Below are 23,828 nucleotides of genomic sequence, written 5' to 3'. Positions count from 1 at the left end.
GTTCGTCAGTAAAATTGGACAAAGGTGTGGAATGGAACATCTATCCATCAGGTTCCGTGGTGTCTGCGCAGACACCACGGAAGCACCCATGCCCACCAACAAGATTAAGACCCGGAAGTACAATTGGATTGTTTTTCCCTTTGTTGCTGTCCTCAAACAGTTCCGGCTTTTCTTCAACCAGTTTTTCTTGGTTCTAGCCTTTCTCCAGCTCTATCGCCCTCTTCAAGTTGGCCTCGCCTTTACATACTACCTTCCTCTATGTTTCATTGTCCTAGTCAGTGTTGGGCGCGAATTGTATGATGAGCTGAATCGAGCAAGACGTGACAAGTTAGTCAATAGTGGCAAGTACAATATCATTGGCCCCTATGGACTCGTTCCTACCAAGTCCGAAGACATTAAGGTTGGAAGCATCGTGCTTCTAGAGCCAAATCAGAGGGTTCCCGCGGACATCGTTATCCTCCAAGCCGTGGATCATTTGTATGTCAAGACAGTCAATCTGGATGGGGAAACAGATCTAAAGGTCAAGATGCCTTTGCTTGGTACTGTCGATAGCCCAGAAACACTGGCAGCACCGGACCTGCTCTCTGCAGTCCTTGATTCCATCCACGTTACCTATGCCAAGCCATCGGATAATCTCTATCACTTTTCCGGGGTTCTTCAAAACGCACAAACTGACGCTGTAATTGGACCCATTACAGTTTCTAATGCAATCTGGATGAATTGCAGTCTTGCGCGCGGATACGCAACGGGATTGGTTGTCTACACAGGGAAGAGCACACGCATTATGCAGAACCTTGGACGGCGACGGGTTAAACAAGGGTCTCTCGATGTTGAGCTGAACATGTTTGTCAAGGGCATGTTCATTTTCTGTCTGCTCCTGTCAGCGCTGGTTACATTTGCCACCACAACCAGAAGTATTATCGTCTTCGTTCGCTGGATCATAATCCTCAGCTCGATTATTCCATTGGCCATGCAGGTTTCCTATGACTTCGGCAAGCTCGTCATGGCCGGAAGTATTAAGCGGGACGACACCATAAGTGGGATTGAGGTCAGATCAACCGATCTAGCTGAAGAGCTGGGCCGCATTAGCCATGTCTTCAGCGACAAAACAGGGACTCTGACACGGAACGAGATGTGGCTCCATGAGGTTGTTGGAGAAAAAAAGCCCAGCTTGTCTGTCCACGTATTTGATAATTACGCTAGCGAATTGCAGCGCATCGTCCTCTTTGCAATCATGACATGTCACAACGTCGAGTTGTTCCGCGAGGATCAGGATTCACCAGAGCAAGATACCGCCCTTAGGCCAAGAAGGAGGAGGCAGCCAAGAACTTGCTCAGCAAGCACTAGTCAATCATCTGAACAGAGAACGTCTCAGGAGCCAACTAGCTTTCTCGACGCGAGCATCTCTGAGGCCATCGGGCTCGAAGATCGATCTCAGCCTGTGCAGACGCTCTCACTTTCCGATTCACCAACAGAATTGCTCTTTACGCGCCGCGAGATTGACGAAAATCTGATCCTTAATCGATATATTGGCTCATCTCCCGACGAGGTTGCAATAATAAGAAGCATGCATGCGCGGGGCTATATACTGGAAGAAAAGTCACATAATCTTGTACGCTACACTGCTAGTACAGGATCTCAAGAGTTTGAGCTTCTTCATACCTTTCCATTTACATCAGAGACCAAGCGCATGTCTGTCGTCACTCACCACATTGCTACCGGAACCACGTTTATTTTCGTTAAGGGAGCAGACACAACTATTGAGGTGTTTGCCAAGTACTGTCCATGGCTTCGAAACACCGTCGATGCTTTGGCAGGGCTGGGGCGGAGGACCCTCGTGTATGCGTACCGCATGCTCGATGATGACGACCTTAGTAATTTTCATTCATCCATTACTGCTGCGTCTGCAGATCTGGCAAACCGAGATTCCATACTCGTGAAATGCGAAGAGACTCTGCTGACAGGGGTGGAGGTCTTGTGTGTAACAGGAATCGAAGATCAGCTCCAGCTCAATGTGAAGGCAACGATCCAGGATCTGAAAAGAGCAGGAATTAAGTTCTGGATGTTGACCGGAGACAAGGTTGTGACATGCTTGAGCATAGCCCAGTCGTGCGGGTTGCTCCCAAATACAGCAGTCAAGAAGCATACCAGCAAGCTTCGTGCATCCGAGAATACCGCGCCTTTGACTACTCAGTCGCTGCATCCTGAGGCATGTAAGTATCCAACTACTCCATCTCTAGATGCTGTATCTATTCCTACAAGATCTGAGATAGAAGTGGGCCAAGAGGATAAGACACCCATGGCAATCCTCCGCAGAGCCATTCGAGATGATCCCAATTCCTTTATGAGTGTCACCTCCAGAAGAGAAAAGCGGCTCAATAGAAAGAAACGCCCAGGGTCTCTTGTTTTAGCAAGCACGTGCTATGGGCGCTTGAGTGAGCATATCTACTTCTTGACGGAGGAGCTCACCCCTGTTGAAATAGTCTCCGTTCTGAAAGAGCTCTCTCAAATGGTTAGCTTCACACATGAGGTTACCATCGTCATAGACGGATCAGCGCTGGAGAAACTCCTCGGTAACTACCCCGTGGACTACTTCTACACACATGCAATCCATCCCATCACTGGGAACCTTCTTCCTTTGCACTCGTGTGTAAGGATCTGGAGGAGATTCACCCGCTGGTTACTTATCTACCTTACAGGACACCCCAGACGCGGTAAGGGGAGTCTTGGACCAGATGCAGAGACGCGCGAGCTTTTTGCAAATATTGCTAGCAAGGCAGAAACGGTCCTCTGCTGCCGCTGCACACCAACGCAGAAGGCCCTTGTTGCAGGCCTCATTTCGGTATACACAGGCAGCAAATCCCTAGGGATAGGCGATGGGGCAAATGATGTTCCCCTGATCGAAACTTGCTCTGTCGGCATAGGACTGCGGGGCAAGGAGGGCAACCAGGCGGCCAACGCAGCAGACTATGTGATGACAGAATTCCGAGGACTGAAGAAGCTTCTGTTATGGTATGGCAAGTGTAGCTACGTGGGTAGTGCACAGATATGCCAGTTTATCGTCCAGCGCGGGGTTGCGCTATGCTTGCTCCAGATTTGTTTCACCTGCCTTTACTTTTTCACGTCTCTCGTTCTTCACACCGGGGTACTCCTCTTGGGATACGTGACGCTATTCACAATGTTTCCACCGTTCAACTATTATATTAACGAAGATGTGGACTACCAACTAGTACTAAAATACCCAGAAATCTATCGGATTACGTCGCGTGGATCTATTCTGAACCTTAAGACATTTTTTCTCTGGACATTTAGTGGCTTTATTATAGCAGTGGTAGTGTTTCTTCTTGCATACATCTTCTCGTCGTTTCCCATTTCTGTCAGCAGATTTACGTTTTTCAGCTTCGCCATACTGCTGTGGAGCGAGCTCTGCCTGATCCTTGTGACTACCCATCGCTTTTCCCTTATGCTCCTCGTTGCCTTGCTTCTCAGCTACTTGATGCTATTCTTGGTTGTTGCCATTTATCCGGGCTCCTTGACTCGTAGCGAAGTGTTTTCTCTAGATATGTTTTGGCGCTTATGCGTAACAAACGCAATATCGACTGTACTGCTTTTTGTCGGTGAACGCATCGTTCGCCGGTTCTCTAAACCAAACGTGGTCCGTATTCTCAGATCAATGAGAAAGCCAGTTTATTGTGCTACATGCAAAGTTCCACGGTGTTGCACGCGTGAGTCGCAACAGAATGTGGCTGTCATAGGCAAGCCTTCTTTCAACCAAGACCATCCTGGCCTATCTCGCAGCGTCTTACGAGATCGAAGTAAGCCCATGTATAGAGCAGGCTCTGGGATAAAAACGGAATCCGAATCTGGCTCGGGGTGGCCCTCTGGTATGGTAGTGACGAGCAAATCCCACAGGCGACCCTCTTCATCGAGCTATGTCCGTCTTCGAGGCATTTACATTCTAAGCTCCACTGGGAGACACTTCTTCAATATGCCGGAGAGTGTTTTCAACATCCTCACGCTCAGGATGTGTCGTCGTTGCGTCAGAATAAATTCTTAGGAGAGAATCGTCTCTTTGATAAAGTGAACAAGATATCGCTCGATACAAGGCCCTCGAGTATTCGCCCTACTCGTCTGACAGGCGGAGTCACCGTCGCAGGGACAAGGCGTACTGCGAGCGTACCGTGTAGCTCTCAGCGTTTCGCTAGACCCGTTGACGCTCACCTGTCTGTGAACTCACTTCAAAAAGACGACCCCTTCTCTGTGCTCCAAAGCTACACAGCTACGCCCTGCGCTGACCCGATATCACGCAATCGTAGCTCATACAATCGTAAGACTGCAAGTTATTTGAAGCGAGATGAGCATTATGGTCACGACCCTGTCCCGAGCGGGTCTCTAAGCTCCTCCTCGGTGGTGTCTGCACAGCTTATTCAAAGACTTAGCGCAGGGATGGCTGGTCTGCAGGATCAACTGACCAAGATGACACGACAACAGGAGGTCTTTGCCAAAGAGACTGTCGCCCACTTACGCCTCATTGCTGACTCCGTTTCCTCTGTAATTGATATGCAAAGCAAAAGCCTGAATCGATTTACAGAAGACCTCTTGATGGTCACACAAAAACTGGATCGTCTGGAGGCAATAGTCAGCAACCTAGAAGAGGCAGGGTTGCGGAAGGAAAGCACGCGATCGTTGTCTCCAAAATTGTCTCCCCACTATCCAAGGTTTGTGGGTTCTTAGTAAATGCTCCTTTACACAGAGTTCATTGCCCCTGGTTGGCCTCCTCTGTTTCCAGCAGGTCCACTATGTCTCCGTCCACATTCTCGGGCGTGTAGGCAAAATCGAGCACATCGGTTGTCCCGTTCGTCCCAGCAGACTCTATATTTCGTGCTGGTTCCTCCTTTTCTTCTAGGCCCTCGTTCTCAGGAGCATCCTCAGGGGGGTTATCAACCTCTGGCAATCCAGTATTTCCCTCTGTCTCATATGTCCCCTCTTCTTGGTGTTGTTCAGCATCGGGTTGCCCCTGTTCTGTCCCAGGTTGGTCTACGGGTGTCTCCTCTGCGGGATGCTCATAGGAGCGCTGACTATCCAAGCCTTGCTGATGATCCTGGTCATCTTCTGTACTGGCGCCTGTTTCATAGTGAAAGGCGCCTTCTGAGTCTTCCTGCCCCTCTTTAAGCGGCTCTCGATCTAGACGCACAGCATCTCCGTGGCCCTCAACATCTGGATGATCCAGCGCAGACCCATCTTCGTTCTTCTCTGCAGATCTGTGCTGGTCGTCTTCTGTGCTGTTTCTGGACTCGGGTGTGCGTAGACGCTCTTCATCGACATCGGACAATGGCTTTTGTCCCTCTTCCTCTGCCTCAGCATTAGCGTCGGCACTATCTGCGACATCCTCAGCGTCCTTAGCTTGTTCAGCGGGCTTGTCGTCCAGTTCTACTTGCGTTGGTTGAACAGTGCTAGTATCGGGCTCTGCTTCAGGAGGAATGACCTCTTTCTGTTCTTCTGTAGATTGCTGCATAACGAATTCGGTTGCTTGTAAAGTCGTGCTCTCTGTACTCTTCTTCGCTACTACTGGTGGAGGCCTTTCGCCGCTAAATGACCCAGGAGAGTATGCTGACATCGGCAATTGGAACTTACTCTCAAACTCCTTAACTAGAGAGTTGTACTCCCCACGGGGATCTATGTCTGTGTCTGTGCCTGCCTCAATAGCGATCGTGCGTTCACGCTCCAGCTCCTCGACACGGGTAAGGTACTGCAGGTACACCTCATCGGTGTTGAGCTCTGGGAAACGCTCTTCAGGAACAAACTTTTCCAAAGGAACCTCGTTTTCAGGCGCAAGCTGAGGGATCAGTGTATCCAGTCTAGGAGTATCAATGCCCTCAACAATCTCCTTTAAAGAGCCGCCGACGAAGAATAAAAAGGTTGGTCGACAGCGGCCGTGGTACCTACGCAGCCAGGGGACAAACGCGTGCTGCACCCGGACAAACTTCAGCTTCCGCGTAGCAAGGTCGACGAAGTGATTCCGAAAAATAGGGTCGATAGACTTACAGACGTCGCACCAGTGGGCAAATATTTCTAGGACAACCAAGCCTGGAAACTGCAGCTCAGATTGGAGCGTATATGGGTCCTCCACATCCACTTGAAACTTCTTTTGCTTCTGCATCAATGTTCAGCTTTTTTTGAGATTAACGGAATTTTGGGGGACAGGGCTCTGTGGATTGAAACGCACTATAATTTACATTTATAGATAATACAAGATAAAATGGAGACGCAGCACACGGTTATGCTTCCATTCGTCTCTATCAAGGGGTGATCTTAACCAAGGAGGTAGAGAGTCATGACATTGAGAAGCTCGTGATAGATGGCCCCGGAACTGACATTAAGAAGATACTCATTTGGGCTTGCGAAATCAAAACTATGGGGTGTGGAAAGACTCTGAACCGTCTCTAGCTCCACGTCAAAGTGAGCAAGAGTGTTGGAAAAGAGAAGGTCGAACTCAGTCTGGATCACGCTCAGGGGCGCAGTCTTGTCGCAGAGCATCATCATAAGAGATCCCAACTGAAAATAGCCTGTTCTAAGTGCTGCTTTCAGACGAGCAAACGACGCTGCACTGGTGGCCTTGGCAAGATTGTTGGAGGGTTGGACTGGATCCAGTATCGAAATGGTTGTGGGATGGTACACGGAGATAGCTGAAGGGAAGGGCATGATTCTAGATAGAGCAATAGGGGATTGGACGACCGCTCGTACAGCGTCTGAAAGTGCGTCGGGCGGTGCCTTATCGCTGGTCTTGTCGGCGGCTTTTTTGGCCTCTCTACGATGCTGCATGGCGTGCTCTATATAGCGAAAAAGAATCTCCAATCGTGCGTTCTCAGCGTGTGAAAAGGTGTCCTCTGAAATGTTCTCAGGTGGATTTGTGGCAGTTTTGAACCGACGAAGGCACCCAGACAGCTCTGGATACACGTTCCCCAGCATGTTCCTGGCAAGAACAAGAAAAAGTAACGACTCTTTGCTGATGTAGTGTTGCGACATGCCATCACTTTTGAGCAGATAGTCGTAAAGCGCCCGGTGGTCACTGCCATCAACCTCTGAGTTTGGTACGACCCCGAAGGCTGTGATGGTGTTGTTTGTGAAGTCAAAGGCACTGTAGAATGCAAAGAACTTGAACAGAACTTGAAGAGGATGTACCAGCTCTGGTGAGTTGGTGAGAATAAACGTTGTCATTACACGGAGGGCATACGAGTTAAGCATTTGCGAGTGGCTGCCCAGGATGTGCGCTTCATAGAGACACCAGGCCTGAATAAGGATGACAGACCGTTTCAGTAGGTTGTTGCGGCCAATGGCGTCGTTCAAAAGCTGGAGATAAAGAGACGTAACGAGACCAACGGGCCGTGCAGATGAAATGTCGATGAAAACGCCGTTGATTACAAGGCGTATGATCGGTACTTCTGCTTGAATCTTAGATAGGTTGGTCAGCTTGAAAGGTGTATCTTCGTGAGACGCAGCTACTTCTTTGAGATAGATATAGAACTGTGCAAGCACGTCAGCCGCGTCGTCCTCTCCGACAATGATGGCAAGATCTATGTCTCCATCAGGCAGGAAGATCCGCGTAACAAAGGACCCATAGGGAATGAGCTGGAGTTCTGGGAATAGACTATGCAATTTGTCTCGGATATACTTGATGATTTGATACCTGCAGGTGATGCTGTCCTCGGTTGGAACTAAAATATGATACAAGACATTCAAGCGTGCGTTGATTGCATCTAGTACTTGGTATGATATAGTGCCTGGCTGCGCAAAGCATCTATCGACGAGGTCAGCATCCACTACAGAGGAATCGCCGGCTTGACTGGTCATGGAAGATTCCCCTTTTGGTTTTTACCGACGTGTTCACGAACTTGTCACAAGCCTATAACCAGGATACCAGAGGTCTAGCTCCTGCACCTGCAAGCTCGTATTTCTGCAACCACTGCGGTGAATATGCAAACATACCAATCTAAAAAATGTATCAGTCCTCTTCCGATTCAGAGATAGAAACACCCTCCAGAATTGTTCGCTTGCAGAAGCCTCAGCAGCTCTCTGCTAGGTCGCTCGTTAATGTGTACTACGAGATAACCTCGTCCTTTAGTCTGTTATTCACAGGCATGATTAACAACAACGTCGTTTATGGAAAGGGCCTGAAGATGGAACAGGCCTCCACCCTTTGTCTCTACACTCCCAACATAAAGCAAGTCATTATAGTTGGAAACGTCTACGTTCTCCGTACCATGGACAGCCTTGCTATTTATTCCGATGCCGGCGTACACCTCCTGAACCTAGATGGTGCATGCACACACATTGAGGCGCTATCCCCTCACCTCTTTGCTGCCTTGGAAAGCGAGTCAGACGGCTTTCTTCTCAAGGTGTACGACACTACCGGCATGCTCCTCTACCAAAGACACAGTCCCACCACAGGCTCCCCCTATAGCTTTAGCGCTGACTCTGCCACGACACCAAAGTGCAAGATAGTTAGTTCCTATTCTACCGTACAAAAGGGGGTGACAGACATCTGCATTTCACTGACAGATGTGCTGATTGTCTTGCATGTTGTCACTATTCAACACAACACGGTGTATTATCGCACGCGTGCTAAGAGCAAGCCCTTCAGGTCTCCCGCTCTTCCCACTAATTCGAAGATGAAGTGCAAGATTGAGCCCTTTGTTGACGAACTGCACAGTGGCCTATTGTGTTCCTTTGAGCTTCCTTTTAATATGCTAGCATTCGACATAGTGGGTGTGGCGGTAGAAGGACCTACAGCGCCGTCTGATGCTGTTTCGGTCTCTTCTTCCAGCCTAGGGAACGATTTGGGTCCCCTGGAGGAGCACAGCGTACGCATCTTTATTCATGACATCAAGCAGCGTCACGTCCTCAGCTTTGCGCTCAACGTATCAACTGTTGAGCCACTCAAAACTCAGTCCAAGCATGCCATAGACACCTCGACCATGAAGCTTTCTGCTGGGAACTTCCGAATCTTGAAGAATGGAATAGAAAACAAGCTATTCTTCAACGAGTATGACAATTCGTTGATCGATTTCTCACGCAACAAGAGATACTCTTTCCAGGAGAAGCCCTACCCCTCTGGCCTTCAAGACTCAGCTGCACTAGTGCTTTTTCATCCTAACTATAATATGAACAAGTGTACGCTTGCAATGGTCAGCCCGCAGAGTGTATCAACTGTGCAGCTTCTCATGGAGACAAGCATTCCTACCAGACCAAACCAAAGCATAATGACATTCGATAGGCTAGCAACAGGAAATGCCGCGATTCCTGTGGAAAATTTATTTTCCACCACCATTGGGCCACCCAAGGTCTCTACGCTATCAGTTAATCTGAACACTTCACTCCTCATGAAGCAGAGCGTCCCATCACCTAAGCCCGATCCTATTGATGTCATTGATGTACTCTCTGTTGCTTTGGACGAAGCTGGCCAATTGCCAGCTCATGGTGACACATCCTCACCCACGCTAAGTCAGGCCAAGGAGGCGCTGCTACCTTCGTGCAAGAGCGACCCCGCTTTGTGCGAAGTAGTATCTCTAAAGTTGCGCCCTCCGGGGTCCTCGAATACTGTTTCCATTCACCCACATAGCAAACAAGGCACCCCAGGGCAGCAGCACCAGCAGGTCTCGGCGGCTCCAGCATTCCCCTTGAACGTGGCCGAGCGCATAGAGAAGAACATCCAGAAGGAGATGGCGGCGGGATTAAGTTGTATTTCCGACCTTCTTGCTCCAAAAGTTCCTCTAGAGGTTAAAACAGCGTCCAGGCTACACGATATTAGTGTAAAACTGGATAAAATAGGGAAAACAGTGGAGGAACTGGCGACAAGATTAATCACTACTCTTAAGAAAGAGCAAAAGTCGTCGAGGGTGGAGGCGGCGATGCGAACTATGGAAGCCTTACTTTCTAAAGACTTTCACTGTCGATATGAAAATCTATCGCTCACGGAAGACACACCTCCCGCCGCCCAAGAGCCTGACACCGTTCCTCCACTGCTGCATACATTGGATGAAATTTGCGCCATGGTCCCGAGAGAGACACAGGAAAACATCATCCCAGAGCTTCCAGATGGTGTCAGCACGCAGAGTCTTCTTATTCAGTATATTCACAGCGTTGTGTTTAGAGAGACAACGCTCGTTACTGCCAGAATGCTTCATACCTTTGAACGCGAGTTCGCCTTCCGCATGAATGAAAGAATAAAGGAAATGATGGCACTGGTTGAGAGCAGAACTGTCACTATGATAAAGGAGTCTATCGCTAGCTGTATCAAAAAGTGTCAACAGACAAAGGTATCAATTGAGCCGAAACAGTCTAGTGCATTTCAACAGCACAATGCTGCGAGTGACGACCGTACATTGCAAGAGTTGATTGGGCGCATCACGGCTTGTGAGCAGCAGATTCGTCAGATCTCTAGCAAGCTGCATAAGCCCCCAGAGCAACCAAAGCCCCATAACCCTGTTCCACAGACCGTCATGCCAGAGCCTCCACCGGTGCAACGCCTAACAATCTCGAAAGCTACAGCGCCTTTCCGGCTTTCTCCCCCTTCAGAGCCAGCGCACACGTCATTATCATTATGGCCTTCTAGTCACGCTACATCGGCACCCGTCACGCCCCAATTGTCTTTTCAAGGGTCTACCGTGACCATTCCCCGCCCAGACCTCACTCTGAGTACTTCTAAGGCCAAGCCGCCGGAAATGTGACATAACAATAAGCTCCTCACCATGTGGTGTGTCACGACATCAGCTTTCTGCGGACCTTCATGTCAACTGTAACTAGGTACTGAAGTGTAAACGTCTGCAGTGAAGGCTCTAAGATGTTATCGAGAAATTAAATGGACGGGTTGACTCTCTCCTTAGTGACAGCTGCGTCGACACTTGCCGGATGTTGGGGGATGCTAGCTGTCAACCGCATAAGTGAACTCAAGAATCGTCCAAGGGTTACCGAGAAAACTGATGCGCCCATGCCTTCCCTTGCTGTCGTTCTGCCCTGCCACGGCAGCTATAGCTTTGCAAGAATTTGTGAACGATGGAACTCACAGCTCAATACGACCTACTCTGGACCGGTAAGCTTTGTGTACGTTGTTGAGTCTTTAGATGATCCTGCGTTCATGACAATATGTAGATACCTGAGTCAGGTCCACGGGCTGGAAGAGGCGGGAAAGGCGGCGCTATCTCAAGATCCTAGCTATTTAGAGAAGGACGTCATGCTAGAGACGTCTCCTCATCGTAGCGTTCGCTTGGCGGTGGCAGGAGTGACTTCTCGAAGCTCACAGAAGATTCATAATATGCTCTTTGCGCTACGCGACTGCACAGCGGACTTTGTTGCGTTTCTAGACGACGATATCAAAGTGCACCGGGGAACATTGGACAGCCTTGTGTTTGCCCTCCGCGCCAATCCGCACGCGTTGGTTTCTACAGGATATAGCGTTGAGGTCCCAGTAGCCCAAGCCACAAGAGCCCAAAAGGAGCTACCACCCTTCGCCAACCAGCTCATAATGGTCTACCGGATGATCAACATGATCTCCTTTTCGTTCACGCGCGTCCCTTTTTGCTGGGGTGGATGCTTCTGTATGCCGCGACAAGCCATCTACGAGGGGAGCCCCTCTCCGTACTCTGCTTGGGTGGATGGCGGCTATTCAGAGGACACAATACTTTCCCACATAGCGCATCAGCAGGGAAGGTCAATCATATGTCCAAGAGATGCTGTTCTCGTAAATGAGCTGCATGCATCTAACAGCATTGCAAAGTCCTATATTCCGTATCTGCGCAGACAGCTGTTTGTCTTGAAAACCTACCACACCCACTATGAGAAGATCGCAAACAGGCTACTTTTGATAGCAGCACTAGGAGCCTTTCTTAGCGTTGATTCGATGGTTATCTTGGCAGTAGTACGGGGCATTTGCTGTATTTCCAAACTAAGCCTGTTGGGTCTACTGCGTTCCTTGATCTTCTTTCGAAGCATAGAGGTTGTGGACAGGGTCTACTCCTTCCTTTTCCATGTCAAGGACAGTCTAGGTCTTTCCACAGAGCTCGGAGCAATCATCCTCAAAGGCCAACTCTTCCAAGTCAACGCTCTAGTAGTCACTCTGGCGCTATTAGCAGCTGCGCACAATACGTGTTTTTCTCTTCTTGTGCGACTATGTAACGTGCAATCTCCCGAAAAGCTGCAGACCAAGCCTAGCATCAGGATCGGAACAACTGCCATTGCAATTCTAGTCCATTGCTTTGCAATGCCCATCCTGATAATTAGCGTTATGTTTAAGAGACAGATCCGTTGGGGGTCACGGACATACGTGTGTAGTGAAGGGAGGGTGGCTTCTGTAGAACTGACGAGTTCAGCCCTGAGGTCTGCCAAAGAAAAGGCAAATGCAGAAGAGGTCCTTGCCACCGACAAAGTGCCTGTGGTAAAGGAGCGCATACAGGCCAATAAAAAATCCCTCGACTGATGGGCCTGCGCCTCGCCTACTACTACTCTGGCTTCATCACAGGCTGCGTAAACATCTTCCTTTCTACGGTGCTCTTGTTTACGATGAATTCCCCCCAACCCGACAAGGACAAGCTATTTCTTCCTTACTACATCTTCCTCAAAATGCAGTTGGCCCTGCCGATTTTTGAACTGATTCTGTCGTTTACATCTCAGAGAATTGACCCTACACTTGTCGTCGTGGCTTCAATGTGCGGCAGAGTCCCTATTCTGCTTTCCGTCGTCAGACCGGAGTACTCAGTATTCACGCTAGTGCTCGGCATTTTATATGGGCTGGGAGACGTGCTGAAGTCAACGCATGCAGCTGATAAGATCGACGTCGGTACATCTTCAAGGATTATAGCATGGGTACGCTATTGTACCCCCATGTGGTTCTACCCTGTAACGTCTCTCTGCGGCGAGCTTCCTGTACTTATACACCACATCCATAGCCTGCCTCCTTACACTATGGAAAGGGGCTTCTGGACCCAGTTCTCCCTGATGTATTATTCTCTCTTCCCGCTGCTTTACTTCGTCCACTGCCTGTTGTACTACCGCAACGTCAATCGTCCAAAAATATATGCAGAGCACCTAGCCGCCTATAATGCCTATCTTCAGAAACAGAAAGAGAAGAGTAGCACTGCAGACGAGTAAATCTTGTATGTAAAACAAGATTTGTCTACGGATTGCTCTACAGGTCTTCCCGGACTTCGAAGGGCCGAAAGCCGTCCAGATCGCCAACTGGAAGACCGGCTTCGTTCAGCTTTGTCCGGAATACTCGGATTGCTTCGTTGTAGAGCCGCATAACGCGTGCAAGCTCGAATGAAAGCTCGCGGATATTGCGGTTCTTATTCTCAAGGACAGAGTCAAGCTGGTTGCTAACGGCGGCTGCCACCGCACCATCTAGATTAGCCGCTGCAAGGACTTCGGTGAGCTGGGCCTGTCTCGATTCTAATTCGTTGTTCAGGGCAGCTACTCGCCTCTCGAGTAGTGTCTCGCGGAAGACTCCCCGCTGCGCCACATCCTGGACCGCAGCCTCGAACCGCATTCTAAGGTCGTCCCTCTCAAAGCTCGTGTCCTTGAGAGCTTGCTTCAGCTGGTCAGCCTCCCACATGAGTGCTTTGAGCTCCTTCTGTAACGCCTCTGCGCGACTATGTGATCGCTGTAGGGCCGCGTTCTCCTTCTCGGCGCCCTCCAGTTTCTTACGGAGAACCTCAACTTCGGCGAGCGCATTCTGAAGAGGCTGCGTTAACCGTCTGTTCTCCTGGGCAATTTCAAACATCAGCTGCTCGTTGGCAACCTGGCGCTTCTTCATGTCTTCGAGCTCGTCTTTGAGGGACTTGATTAGATCAAGGTTGGAGGTAATTATACCCGTGTAGTAGGTCTTCATCTTCTGGAAGTTCCGCTCATGCTGAAGGATAAGCTCGTCAATCTGGGAATTCTTGTTTGTCTCCACCTCCAAGACCTCTGCTTTGCGGCGCACTTCCGATTCTTGAAGGGCGTTGCGCAGCTTCTGTTCAAAGTCCTTCTGCATGGACCAAAGCTGCTGCTCGTACTGCTCTCGAAGCAACGAGCTGGAGCGGCTGTGTTGATCCTTGGACTGGCGCAGCATATCCTGCGAGTTGAGGGACGCCTCTTTTATGCGCAGCTTCAGGGCATCGACCTCACGAAGGAGCTCTGCCTCGCGAGCGCGGTGAAAGTCCTCCTCTGCTCGCAGCGCCTGTTCTGACGAGACCTTAAGCTGAGTTGCTTCGTTAGTGTTTGTGTAGAGGATTGACTTGATCTTCTGTTGGTATGTTTTGACTGTGACCTGATGATTCTCAACCAGCTCCTCGAGCTCTCGGTCCTTGGTGCGGAGATTAGCGCGTGCCTCCTCGAGCTGTGCAGCGGAAACTTCGTACAGAGTGAAGATTTTGTCCTTTTCAAGCTGGAAGTAGTTTCTGCTTTCGCGTTCCTGCTGGAGCTCTGCTGTCAAGGCGGTGACCTGTTTCTCCAGCTCCTCAATCTTTCCGGTTAGATCGACGGTCATGTCATCGGTAGGCCTGGCCTTCTTCGCCTTCGAACCTTTCTTCCCCTTGGTTCCTGTCTTAGGCGGCATGGTCTGGTGACTTCTACAAGTGCCAAAATTGAGAAACTGGGGCCGTTGTGAAAAGTTATCTTAAAATTGCATAATTCACACAAAATGGTCTGCAGATGAAGCCGCAAATCTAATTTGAAATAGAATGAGCGACAAAGCAACCATTCATATCTCCATATATTCGCTCAACAACAAGACCACAATCGACCAGCCGATCTACAAGGTGAGCGCCCAAGCAGATATCGAACTACGGCCAGAGCACTTTACCACCATATCAAATCTGCAGATGGCTATCTCGGAGCATACCCGCGTTGGCTTTCTACGATCTCAGTTTTTTCGAATAAGCCTCCAGACCCTTTTCCCAGATGAGTTCATCTCTGACACGAAGACCTTGCAGCAGTACATGGGCAACGGGGACGTGATTCCCGTGGAATTGCATAATCTTGTCGTGGTCCGATATACCAAGGCCCAGTGCAGCCAGCTCCGCACCAAAGTTACTTTTGAGGAGCTCTTCTTTTTAGACAACATCATTAGACTCAAGCGTAAGTATACCCGAGCCTCTATAATCACGGCTTCAAGCATTGGACCCGTCTGTACCTCGACGCCCACAGGGTCCCAACAGCTGAAGACCGTCTCTCCCATGTTTGGTGAGTCGAAGCACTCCATTGGACCAGGAGCTTCAAGCTTGGTCGAGTCCTACGATCGCCTCATGCCGGACCAGCGAGCCCAGCTCCTGGGCTGTGCTGCCACGGTCATCGACGCCACGGCAGAAAGGCCCCAGGCCTTCGACGATGCATTAGTGGACCTGAAGCGGGTTTGTGGGACACAGTACTTTAGACCGTACTCATTCCCTGTTATTGAGCGTGCAACCGCCCTCTACAAGGCCGGTGCACTCCCCATCTCGAGCATCCTGAGAGTTATGGCCGGAAATTGTAACCTCCAAAATCGAGTTGGGGGCGTGACATGCAAGAGGCACTACGGGGTCCCGACAGTCTCTATGGAGGTCCCCCTAGACCTGGTTGACGAAGTCAACGCATTCATAGGCGCCAAGATGCTTCGTAGGAATCTTTCTACAGAACGTAGAACATCTAGCCCCTAGCTCTTTAAGTAGTAAATTATCTTCGATGGACGCGACCCCACCTCCCTCTGGGGCCAGGAGAGTTTGCCACGAGTCGCCCCTCGAGCAGCGACTGCGCGCTCTCGAGCAGGAAAACGAGTATTTGCGCTCAGAGCTTGTGCAGACCCGTGCAGAGCTTCTTCGAGTCACACGGCGCAAGCGAGCCCTGGAGGTTGCAGTGCGTGAGCAGCGGCAGAGGCTCAACAAGATCGCTGATGGCACAACGACAACCAGCAATGATGGAGATGCTGCATCGGAAGCCGCTAAGGCTGAAGCATACCAGAAATTTACGCGTGAGTTTATAATAGAAGCAACGAACTATAAGAATACAATGCTTGCCACTCAAGCAAAATCCTACGAAGCCATGGCCGACGCTTTAGTCGCAAGCATGCAAGATCTCTTTAGCACTAAGGAAGCTATATATAACGCAGAACTAGAACGACTTCGTGGACTCAATAGAGAACTAGAAAGAAAGTGTGCTCAGCTAGTAGATAAGCTGGGCCAAATGAAGCCCCATAGAACAAAGTAGATAGGATCTGAATTAAGTGATGTTCTCGTGTTTTTCTGCCAATATTTTACCAATGTCATATGCACGCCACAGGGAAATGAGTGGGATGGCGGTGTTATCGCTGAAGGTTTTGCGAAAGTCTGCTGCCAGGTGCCCATAGACGCTATACACATACTTGCACTTAAGGCACTGATCGAGCACCAGGCTTGTAATGCGGCAAACACGGCGAAAGTCTCCTCGCTTGCCTTCGCAGGCACGGTGAATCAAGAATGCTGCTGCCTTGCTTGGCTCACAGAGCCAGTAGTGCGCTGCACAGAACGCCGTTTGCTCGAAGCCGGGGAAGGCCATGCAGATAGCTGTCTCCAAGGACTTGTTTGTGTGCTCCTCGTAAGCAGCAACAATCTTCTCCCATTCCTGTGGCTTCGTGGTTACCAGAATATCTACGATGGCCGCTCCATTGCCTCCCTCTAAAGCTTGAAGCAGCATATGCGCGTCCGTCTTTACATTGTTTCTGTAGTGCCGGTCGTGTTCCATCCAGCGATCAATTAGTGCTTTCCATGGTCGATCCGCCGGCATATTCAAGCGAATATCTGCCTTCAGCGCGATTCTGAAGTGCTTCTGATAGTGCACAAGCGTACTAGCCCAGTCATCTGTGCTGCACAGAATCACAAGGTCCACCAATGCGTCTCTGTCCAAAGCGCCGCGGATAGCTTCCTTTAGCATCTTTGCCCTGGCTTCGTGTCTATTGGTCCAGCAGCGGATCATAAGGGATTCAAAATATCCGGTCCCCCACTCCTTGAAAAGGTCCGCAGGGAGTACATTGTACTGTTCCATGAAAGCAAGCGCAATCTTTTCCCTGTAGCCAGAAACATATCGCCCAGTTATTTCGCTGATAGTTATTGCGTCACGCTGCATTATCGCGTTGTGAAGATCCTGTGCAACGACGTAGGCCTTCCGTGAATCGTCCATTTATTTTACAGGCCGCAGAAAAGGTCATCGGGTTGCGCCAGCGTATAAAATGAGTCTGACCCCATTGATGAAGGCGGCAAAGCAGGGCCAGCTTAGCGTGATAACCCAGCTCCTCGACGAACAAGCGGGCCAAATAAGCAGCCGTGGATGGACAGCGCTCATGTATGCTGCGTCCGCCAACCACGCGGATGCAGTCACTGTCCTTGCCCCGCGCGAGGCGCGCATATTTCCAGACGAAAGGGGCGGCGCTCTCCTCGTTGCTGTTCAAAACGATGCTTACGATTGCATCCGGATTCTTGCACCCCTCGAGAGTGGACATAGAGACTCTAAGGGCTGGACTGCGCTTATCTGGGCGGCGTTTCACAACAAGCCTAGGGCTGTTGAGCTGCTCATGGCTTACGAGTCCGGAAACGTCACCATGTCAAAGATGACGGCACTGATGTGGGCTTGCAATAATAATAACCAGGAGATAATTAAGCTTCTCTGTACACAAGAGGCTGGCTACGCCAATGAGGCCGGACGTACGTCTCTCATGTTGTGTGCAGAGCTGGGCCACGTGGCAGGTGTCGAGCTTTTGGCTGCATCGGAAGGTGGAATGTATGATAGGAATCGCCAAACAGCTCTTATGATAGCAGCGATTGCTAACAGCGTGTCCTCGGTCAAGGCCCTTTTAAACTCAAGGGATGTCGGGTTTGTAGATAAGCTGGGTCGAACTGCACTAATACATGCCCTAATGAAGGGCCATAAAGAAGCGGCAGAGCTGCTCGCGCCACTGGAGGCGGGGTGCCATGGTCCTGGATCCAATCCCGCTCTTTACTATGCGCTCACGGGAGGTCACGTGGAGGTTGCAGTGCACTTATTCGAGTCTGAGAAGGATCTCCTCTACCAGAAAATCGGTTGTACGCCGCTCATGTTCGCAGCAGGCGGCGGACACAAAGAGCTGGTTGAGCTGTGGCTAAGTGAGGCTGCACTGAGAGACCACGAGGGAAGAACAGCCTTGATGCACGCTGCAATCAATGGCCATAGTGATTGCTGTGTGGTACTGGCTGAGGTGGAACAAAAGGCAGTCGACAATAAGGGGCTGACCGGGTTAATGTATGCTGCCCAAAAGGGGCACCTGAATGTGGTTCAAGCACTGTTACCTACAGAGGCAGGGATACAAACTACTACAGGGGAAAGCGCTTTACTATATCTTTTGCGAACTCAATCTTTTCAATTGCAGCTGGCCAGGAGCGTCTGGGCTAAGACATGTAAAGCTCTATTGAAGGCAGAAAAGGGTCTAATAAATGGTGACGGGCTGACACCGCTGATGGTCTCTGCACACAACGGCCATCTTGATGCAGTGAAGCTGTTCCACGAGCATCTCAAAAGGCAAACCTTGAAGGATGGAACTACTGCCCTCATGTTTGCTGCGGAGCGAGGGTATTCAGATGTGGTATCGTATCTACTGCCCCATGAAAAGGGGATGGAGGACGCCGCTGGTCGGGTGGCCCTTATGTATGCAGCAAGGAACGGCCACTTAGAGTGTGCAAAGCTCTTAAAGACTAAGGGAAAGGAAGACTTTCATGTAGATAGGGACGGATACTCGTCACTAATGTATGCTGCAGAAGCTGGAAGCCTGGAGGTGGTCCAGCTGCTACGCGCGCGCCAATTGAAGTTAAGAAACAAGGATGGTGCAACAGCGCTAATGCTTGCCGCCAAGCACGGACATTCATGCGTTGTCAACGCACTGCGTGAGGAGATGAATTGTGTGGACCACCAAGGACGAACGGCGCTGATGTATGCGTGCGAGTCCGGGGCAGCCGATATAGTGGTTATTCTCGGGCCAGAGATTAACAAGGTGGACAGCCATGGGCATTGCGCCTACGACTATGCATACAACATAGGAAACTACGATCTGATCAACGCTATAATTTCCTGGAAGACGGTATATCTAAAGGTGACACAGAACAGTGTCCAGAATTATTGCACCGCGCTGTGGCAAGTTATTGCCGCGTACATCAGTAAGAACAATCTAGAAGAATACAAACCGTTTTTTGCAACGCTATATAATTCAATATTAGCGTTACTCTTTGATGACTTGGATATATATGACGTTGAGGAGGCGGGGTTCCACGGACAAAAGATCGCACAAGAGCGGATAGACGAACTGAATCATTATCTGACAGTGACGTTCTTTGTAGATATGGGACTGGACTGCGTGATCTGCATGGATGCCATTCCAAACGCGGTGTTGGTGCCATGCAGACACATGATTCTCTGCAAGGCGTGCGCTCCTTTAGCTAGCAAGAAGTGTCCATATTGTAGGAAGAAGGTTAGTGACACAATTATCCTCAGCGATTTGTAGTCTCGCATTTAGTTATTTAGAATTTGTGAAGAAGATGTTGGACTGGCATCAAAGTTCAAATTCAGGCTTAGCTGCAGTGAATTTGAAGACCTAGCGGAAAATTTGTCAGATCTGTGGCTTTTAGTTGTCGGAGTGACCTGTGCAAGTTCGATTCCATCCTGCACTCTCACGGGAATAGATGTCTGTAGGGGTGATCCTGTTTGGTCGTCCAGGCAGTCACCCACAACAGTTTTGGTCAAGACTAGAGTGCTGTTGAGCGTCGATGAGGGCTCTATGCTTGAGTCGAAAATGCTTGCTCCAGGACATATCTTGATAGACTCTGGATAAGGGTCATGCTCGGGCTCGTGGTTGGGTTCGTGCTCAGCCACAACTTCTGGTTCGACTACGGCCTTGACCTTTGGCCGCGACGATGCAATGGCAGATGAGAAAGGTCTCATAAGCTTCTGGAACCTGGGGATCGTCAACATATCTTCTATACTGTGATTTATTTCTGGATTCTTAGCCAGGTCCTTAGCGAGGATCTTAAACTCACCGTCACTGATAGCCCCGAGCCGATTGCAGCAGGCCTCATAGTTATTCCAGTGCTCACAGGGGTTCTGAATGTTCACAGGCGGACAGTCATTTACGAAGATGTGGATGCGCCATAGCAAGTTACGATAGAGTAGGTAAGTGCGCTCCTTAGCTGCTCGAGAGGTGCCCCACTTCTTTTCATTCAGCTGATACCTGGCAGAGTCTAGGACGGTGAAGCCGCGCTCATCCCGCTGCATGAGCGACTTCATGAAGCTTATAGCGAAGTAAAAGAGGTTTCGATCCTGTTGGAAAGGGGGCAGTGGGCCGACAATTTGGAGACCCCCGATAAAGAGTTGCATGGTTGTGTTGGGCGCACAGGAGTTTGCGTCAGTGTAGTATTCTTCTGGGCCTAGGATCAGGGATATTATCTCTTCGAGAATCTTGTCACGGCCGAGGAGAGCTATCATCAGAGCGGCATTTCCGCCATTGCTGCTAGTGAGCTCCACTTCCTCTCGCAAAAGCAGATAGTCCTTTGCCTTAAGGAGTGTTATGGCGTCGCTAGTGTTCAGAGTAACCAGAAGCATCAGTGCAGAAATGCCTGTGGCCGTCTGAGCCCTGAGAGTGTGCTTTCTCACCTCGTTCTTTGGCGGCAGTGCACGGTTAGATCCTGCTTTGACTTTGGAGCGCGCGCTAAGAGGAGCACCGGCCATTTGTGCATGTGAGGCCTCGTGCTTGTATGCGTGTTCTAAAAGTGTAAGAGCGACATCGATATGCCCTCTTATCACAGCGACCATGAGAGGTGTTGCGCCTGGGGAAAGGTGGATATGAAGCCTACTATTAATGATGCCCAGGGCAGAAATCCGCAGAGGCTTTTCAGTGCAAGCCGTCGCTTCTGTCCGAAGCAGAAGCTTGACAATTGCGTCATGTCCGTTGTAGGCCGCGTAATGAATGGCTGCAAAACCGCTGAAAATAGATCCGTGTGCCAGAGTGGGACGTGCATCTGATGGGGCGGTATTGTGCTTGGAGAGAAGTTTTGTAACAACGCGAATATCTCCGGTGCATGCAGCCCGAAACCACTCTTCACGGGCCTTTTCTCTTCGTCCACGTGCTCCCCCACACAACATCGCCACCCTTGCTCAGAAGCGTAAGCCTTGTGGTGCGGCTCTAAGGCAGGTGCCAGATTTTGCCGGTTCCCCGGAGCTGAATGATACTACGCCATATGGCAATAAAACAGTGTACAAGGATTTATTGACCATTGATGCGATGCGGTTGTTTAGACAGCAAAGACAGTTGTTGGGTTTCTCGGCTACTACTGGACTTTGGGGTTACAATTCAAAGTTGGTCAATTTGAGCTTCAAAAAATACCGCCAAAAAATGGCAATTCGGTTTTAAAAATGCCGAAGGTCACCGACATTGCGAACGAGCTCAAGCAGGCCATCGATGCCAAGGACGAGGTCCAGATCGCGTTCATAGCGTCGGAATACTCCGCAGAGTCGCGTGAAAAGATTGCGAAGGCCTACGTTGCCTCCTACGGCAAGGAGCTCCCCGACGACATCAAGAAGGCGCTCAAGGGCGGCTCCGAGGAGAGCCTCCTGATGGATCTCTTCAGCGATCGTCACGAGGTCCGCGCCCAGCACATCCGCGACGCGCTTTCCGGCAGGAACGACCACATGGCCTTCTTCGACACAGTCATTCTGTGCACCCCCGAAGACTGGCACGAGACCGTCGCCGCCTACACGAGGATGTTCAAGAAGCCCCTCGTCGAGGACTTCATGAAGGATGTCGGCCGCAAGGAGGACTGGTGCCTGCTTATGGAGAAGTGGATGGCTCACGAGCGCGTCTCCCGCCCCGGCTCTCCGGAGGACGAGGCCCAGCGTCTGGATCAGGCCTTCGACCAGAAGAATACTGCTTATCTCATCGACTTCTTCGGCACCGTCCCGAGTGCGGAGTACAGGCCCATCGCCGAGGCTTTCAAGGCCCAGAACGGCAAGAGCATCGAGCAGGCTATCGCCACCATCTACACGAAGACGGACTACTATACTTTCTACTGCGCCCACTTCGCCCTCCTCGGCATGCACAGGCTTGCGGCATACCTGATCAACTGCGCCTGCAATGACAAGGGCGACGAGAAGCGCATGAGGAGGATCACGGGCATGATGGTCGACAAGTGCCTCGGGGCGAAGCACGCCTACAAGATCTACGGTGACATGGGCACAGACATCGAGAGATGCTTCGACAAGCGCATGGCCCCAATCCTTCGCACCCTCTGGCGCGTGAAGTAGGGGTTTAGTGAACGTCTTTAGCTTTGTCTCTATAACTCTACGGTTAATCACGGCGTCTCCCCAGAAATGCGGGTCGCTCGTGCTGGTCTTGAGCTGCCTAGTCGATGCCCCTATACTGCAGCTCTTCGTCCACCCCTGTGTAGGATGCAGGTGTAGAGGCAGCCGCGGTTCATACCGCCCATGCACAGGAGGGGCTCGAGATGGCCCACATCACACGACGTTTTACTCATTAAGGCCAGGTACGTGGAGGGTCAGGTAGTGTGCAATCGATGCAGCGGGCCCTTCAGTCCGTTCTGTCCTTGCTCCTCTACGCTTGGCTTTGCTTCTGACCGGTGTATCAGATGCTTGCGTCTAGGCTCTGCAGCACGTTTTAATAGACTGAGTGGACCTTAGCTATGCATCGGTGGAGTCGTGATCCAACTATCAATGGATACCTTGTACCAGTACATAGGACCTTTTGTCCGCAGATGGCACTCGCCGCGGTCGGACATCAGAACCGCAGTATCGTACTCACATTACCACAGTACACGTAACACAGACACAAAAATCAGTAGAGAAGCATTGGCTTGCTACGACCCACTCATCATTGATCAGAATATCAAAGTGGTGCTCCTTGCCAGTGTGCCACTCTTCACAAGACACCCAGAGGCACTCAAGCCATCGCTCAATGGGGCGCCACGCTCGAGGACTCTGTGTGTTTCGATGAGTGCAGTAAAGAGAATCTACCGACAGAGCCCCGTACTATGCTCAGACAGCCCATGCTTCCGGATCTCCGGCAAAGAATAAGGGGTAGGCCTCGACTGGCTCCCCATCATGCGATAGTGATGCCGGCGTACCAAATGATTGCATGCTGCTAAATGCTTAGAGCACTGCTGCATGAAGATAAACTTGCATTAATAGCCGATGGCATTTCACCAGTAAACCGAGGTGTATTCCCACACTGTAGCTGGTCTCCGTATAATCTCTTAAGCGGTGTTCGGCCACGTTGAGCAACCAAGGGAGTCGGCAGTGACTCCAATATACACGTCCTGCCTAGTCTAAGTCTAGGAGAGGCACGTGGCAAACAGGCGCAGAGGGCCGTGGAGGTGGCGCTGCACTGTGCTGCCGGGTCTTACTGTAAGTACGGCTCAGAGGTCGCATGACTAAGCCTAGTTGATGCCATTGTATTTGGAAAGACAGCAACGATGGTCTCCTTACCAACGGCTGCCTTCAGTGCAGCTACTAGGATCTAGCCATGACCTCCGATGGGCCCTCAATCTTTGACTGTGGGGAAAGTTGCTCGGGGCAGCATAAGGCCATCAGTTGCACAGGAGGTAACAGGAGACCCATCAAGATAGCCACATATCATGCTTAGCTGCCGAGAAATCAGTGAAGCCTCATCGAGTCTCCAGACGACCGGCTGCAGTGTTCGAGAAGCACAGCACCCTTTCAGTCATCTGCGAAACGAACTACTCCCTCCACCTTAGTCCAAAGGCACCTCGAGGAATCCTCTGTCCATTGCCTTACGCCACCTATAGGGAGTGAGCACC

The 23,828-nt window shown here is 50.5% G+C and overlaps 14 protein-coding genes across 14 annotated transcripts; 9 read left to right on the top strand and 5 right to left on the bottom strand.

Moving 5' to 3' along the window:
* Positions 1-31: 31 nt before the first annotated feature.
* GL50803_0038104 (putative Phospholipid-transporting ATPase IIB) lies at positions 32-4,057 on the top strand (the record flags this gene model as incomplete). The annotated part of the gene is made up of 1 exon (XM_001704241.2): positions 32-4,057. The coding sequence occupies one exon, from the start codon at positions 32-34 to the stop codon at positions 4,055-4,057; it is 4,026 nt and encodes a 1,341-aa protein (XP_001704293.2).
* Positions 4,058-4,446: 389 nt separating this feature from the next.
* Positions 4,447-4,734, top strand: GL50803_0029595 (uncharacterized protein; the record flags this gene model as incomplete). Its single annotated transcript, XM_038046035.1, has 1 exon — positions 4,447-4,734. The coding sequence occupies one exon, from the start codon at positions 4,447-4,449 to the stop codon at positions 4,732-4,734; it is 288 nt and encodes a 95-aa protein (XP_037901771.1).
* A 22-nt stretch (positions 4,735-4,756) lies between these two features.
* On the bottom strand, positions 4,757-6,160 carry GL50803_0015460 (Dynein-like protein; the record flags this gene model as incomplete). Its single annotated transcript, XM_001704244.1, has 1 exon — positions 4,757-6,160. The coding sequence occupies one exon, from the start codon at positions 6,158-6,160 to the stop codon at positions 4,757-4,759; it is 1,404 nt and encodes a 467-aa protein (XP_001704296.1).
* Positions 6,161-6,312: 152 nt separating this feature from the next.
* Positions 6,313-7,851, bottom strand: GL50803_0011638 (Topoisomerase I-related protein; the record flags this gene model as incomplete). The annotated part of the gene is made up of 1 exon (XM_001704245.1): positions 6,313-7,851. One exon carries the CDS (start codon positions 7,849-7,851, stop codon positions 6,313-6,315), a length of 1,539 nt encoding a protein of 512 aa, XP_001704297.1.
* A 146-nt stretch (positions 7,852-7,997) lies between these two features.
* On the top strand, positions 7,998-10,727 carry GL50803_0011640 (uncharacterized protein; the record flags this gene model as incomplete). Its single annotated transcript, XM_001704246.1, has 1 exon — positions 7,998-10,727. The coding sequence occupies one exon, from the start codon at positions 7,998-8,000 to the stop codon at positions 10,725-10,727; it is 2,730 nt and encodes a 909-aa protein (XP_001704298.1).
* A 131-nt stretch (positions 10,728-10,858) lies between these two features.
* GL50803_0011642 (Ceramide glucosyltransferase) lies at positions 10,859-12,472 on the top strand (the record flags this gene model as incomplete). The annotated part of the gene is made up of 1 exon (XM_001704247.1): positions 10,859-12,472. The coding sequence occupies one exon, from the start codon at positions 10,859-10,861 to the stop codon at positions 12,470-12,472; it is 1,614 nt and encodes a 537-aa protein (XP_001704299.1).
* Positions 12,472-13,143, top strand: GL50803_0015461 (uncharacterized protein; the record flags this gene model as incomplete). The annotated part of the gene is made up of 1 exon (XM_001704248.1): positions 12,472-13,143. The coding sequence occupies one exon, from the start codon at positions 12,472-12,474 to the stop codon at positions 13,141-13,143; it is 672 nt and encodes a 223-aa protein (XP_001704300.1).
* A 37-nt stretch (positions 13,144-13,180) lies between these two features.
* Positions 13,181-14,587, bottom strand: GL50803_0016540 (Dynein regulatory complex; the record flags this gene model as incomplete). The annotated part of the gene is made up of 1 exon (XM_001704250.1): positions 13,181-14,587. One exon carries the CDS (start codon positions 14,585-14,587, stop codon positions 13,181-13,183), a length of 1,407 nt encoding a protein of 468 aa, XP_001704302.1.
* A 124-nt stretch (positions 14,588-14,711) lies between these two features.
* Positions 14,712-15,665, top strand: GL50803_0011647 (uncharacterized protein; the record flags this gene model as incomplete). Its single annotated transcript, XM_001704252.1, has 1 exon — positions 14,712-15,665. The coding sequence occupies one exon, from the start codon at positions 14,712-14,714 to the stop codon at positions 15,663-15,665; it is 954 nt and encodes a 317-aa protein (XP_001704304.1).
* A 25-nt stretch (positions 15,666-15,690) lies between these two features.
* On the top strand, positions 15,691-16,212 carry GL50803_0011648 (uncharacterized protein; the record flags this gene model as incomplete). Its single annotated transcript, XM_001704253.1, has 1 exon — positions 15,691-16,212. One exon carries the CDS (start codon positions 15,691-15,693, stop codon positions 16,210-16,212), a length of 522 nt encoding a protein of 173 aa, XP_001704305.1.
* Positions 16,213-16,224: 12 nt separating this feature from the next.
* On the bottom strand, positions 16,225-17,160 carry GL50803_0011649 (Alpha-8 giardin; the record flags this gene model as incomplete). Its single annotated transcript, XM_001704254.1, has 1 exon — positions 16,225-17,160. One exon carries the CDS (start codon positions 17,158-17,160, stop codon positions 16,225-16,227), a length of 936 nt encoding a protein of 311 aa, XP_001704306.1.
* Positions 17,161-17,209: 49 nt separating this feature from the next.
* On the top strand, positions 17,210-19,507 carry GL50803_0016541 (Ankyrin repeat protein 2; the record flags this gene model as incomplete). The annotated part of the gene is made up of 1 exon (XM_001704256.1): positions 17,210-19,507. One exon carries the CDS (start codon positions 17,210-17,212, stop codon positions 19,505-19,507), a length of 2,298 nt encoding a protein of 765 aa, XP_001704308.1.
* Positions 19,508-19,515: 8 nt separating this feature from the next.
* On the bottom strand, positions 19,516-21,141 carry GL50803_0015464 (Ankyrin repeat protein 1; the record flags this gene model as incomplete). The annotated part of the gene is made up of 1 exon (XM_001704257.1): positions 19,516-21,141. One exon carries the CDS (start codon positions 21,139-21,141, stop codon positions 19,516-19,518), a length of 1,626 nt encoding a protein of 541 aa, XP_001704309.1.
* Positions 21,142-21,411: 270 nt separating this feature from the next.
* On the top strand, positions 21,412-22,299 carry GL50803_0011654 (Alpha-1 giardin; the record flags this gene model as incomplete). Its single annotated transcript, XM_001704258.1, has 1 exon — positions 21,412-22,299. The coding sequence occupies one exon, from the start codon at positions 21,412-21,414 to the stop codon at positions 22,297-22,299; it is 888 nt and encodes a 295-aa protein (XP_001704310.1).
* Between the last annotated feature and the right edge of the window lie 1,529 nt (positions 22,300-23,828).

The sequence above is a fragment of the Giardia intestinalis genome, chromosome 3 (assembly GCF_000002435.2).
Source record: "Giardia intestinalis strain WB C6 chromosome 3, whole genome shotgun sequence".
Lineage (NCBI taxonomy): Eukaryota > Fornicata > Diplomonadida > Hexamitidae > Giardia > Giardia duodenalis.
Note: the sequence above shows the minus strand (reverse complement) of the source record. Positions and strands in the feature narration are given on the sequence as shown.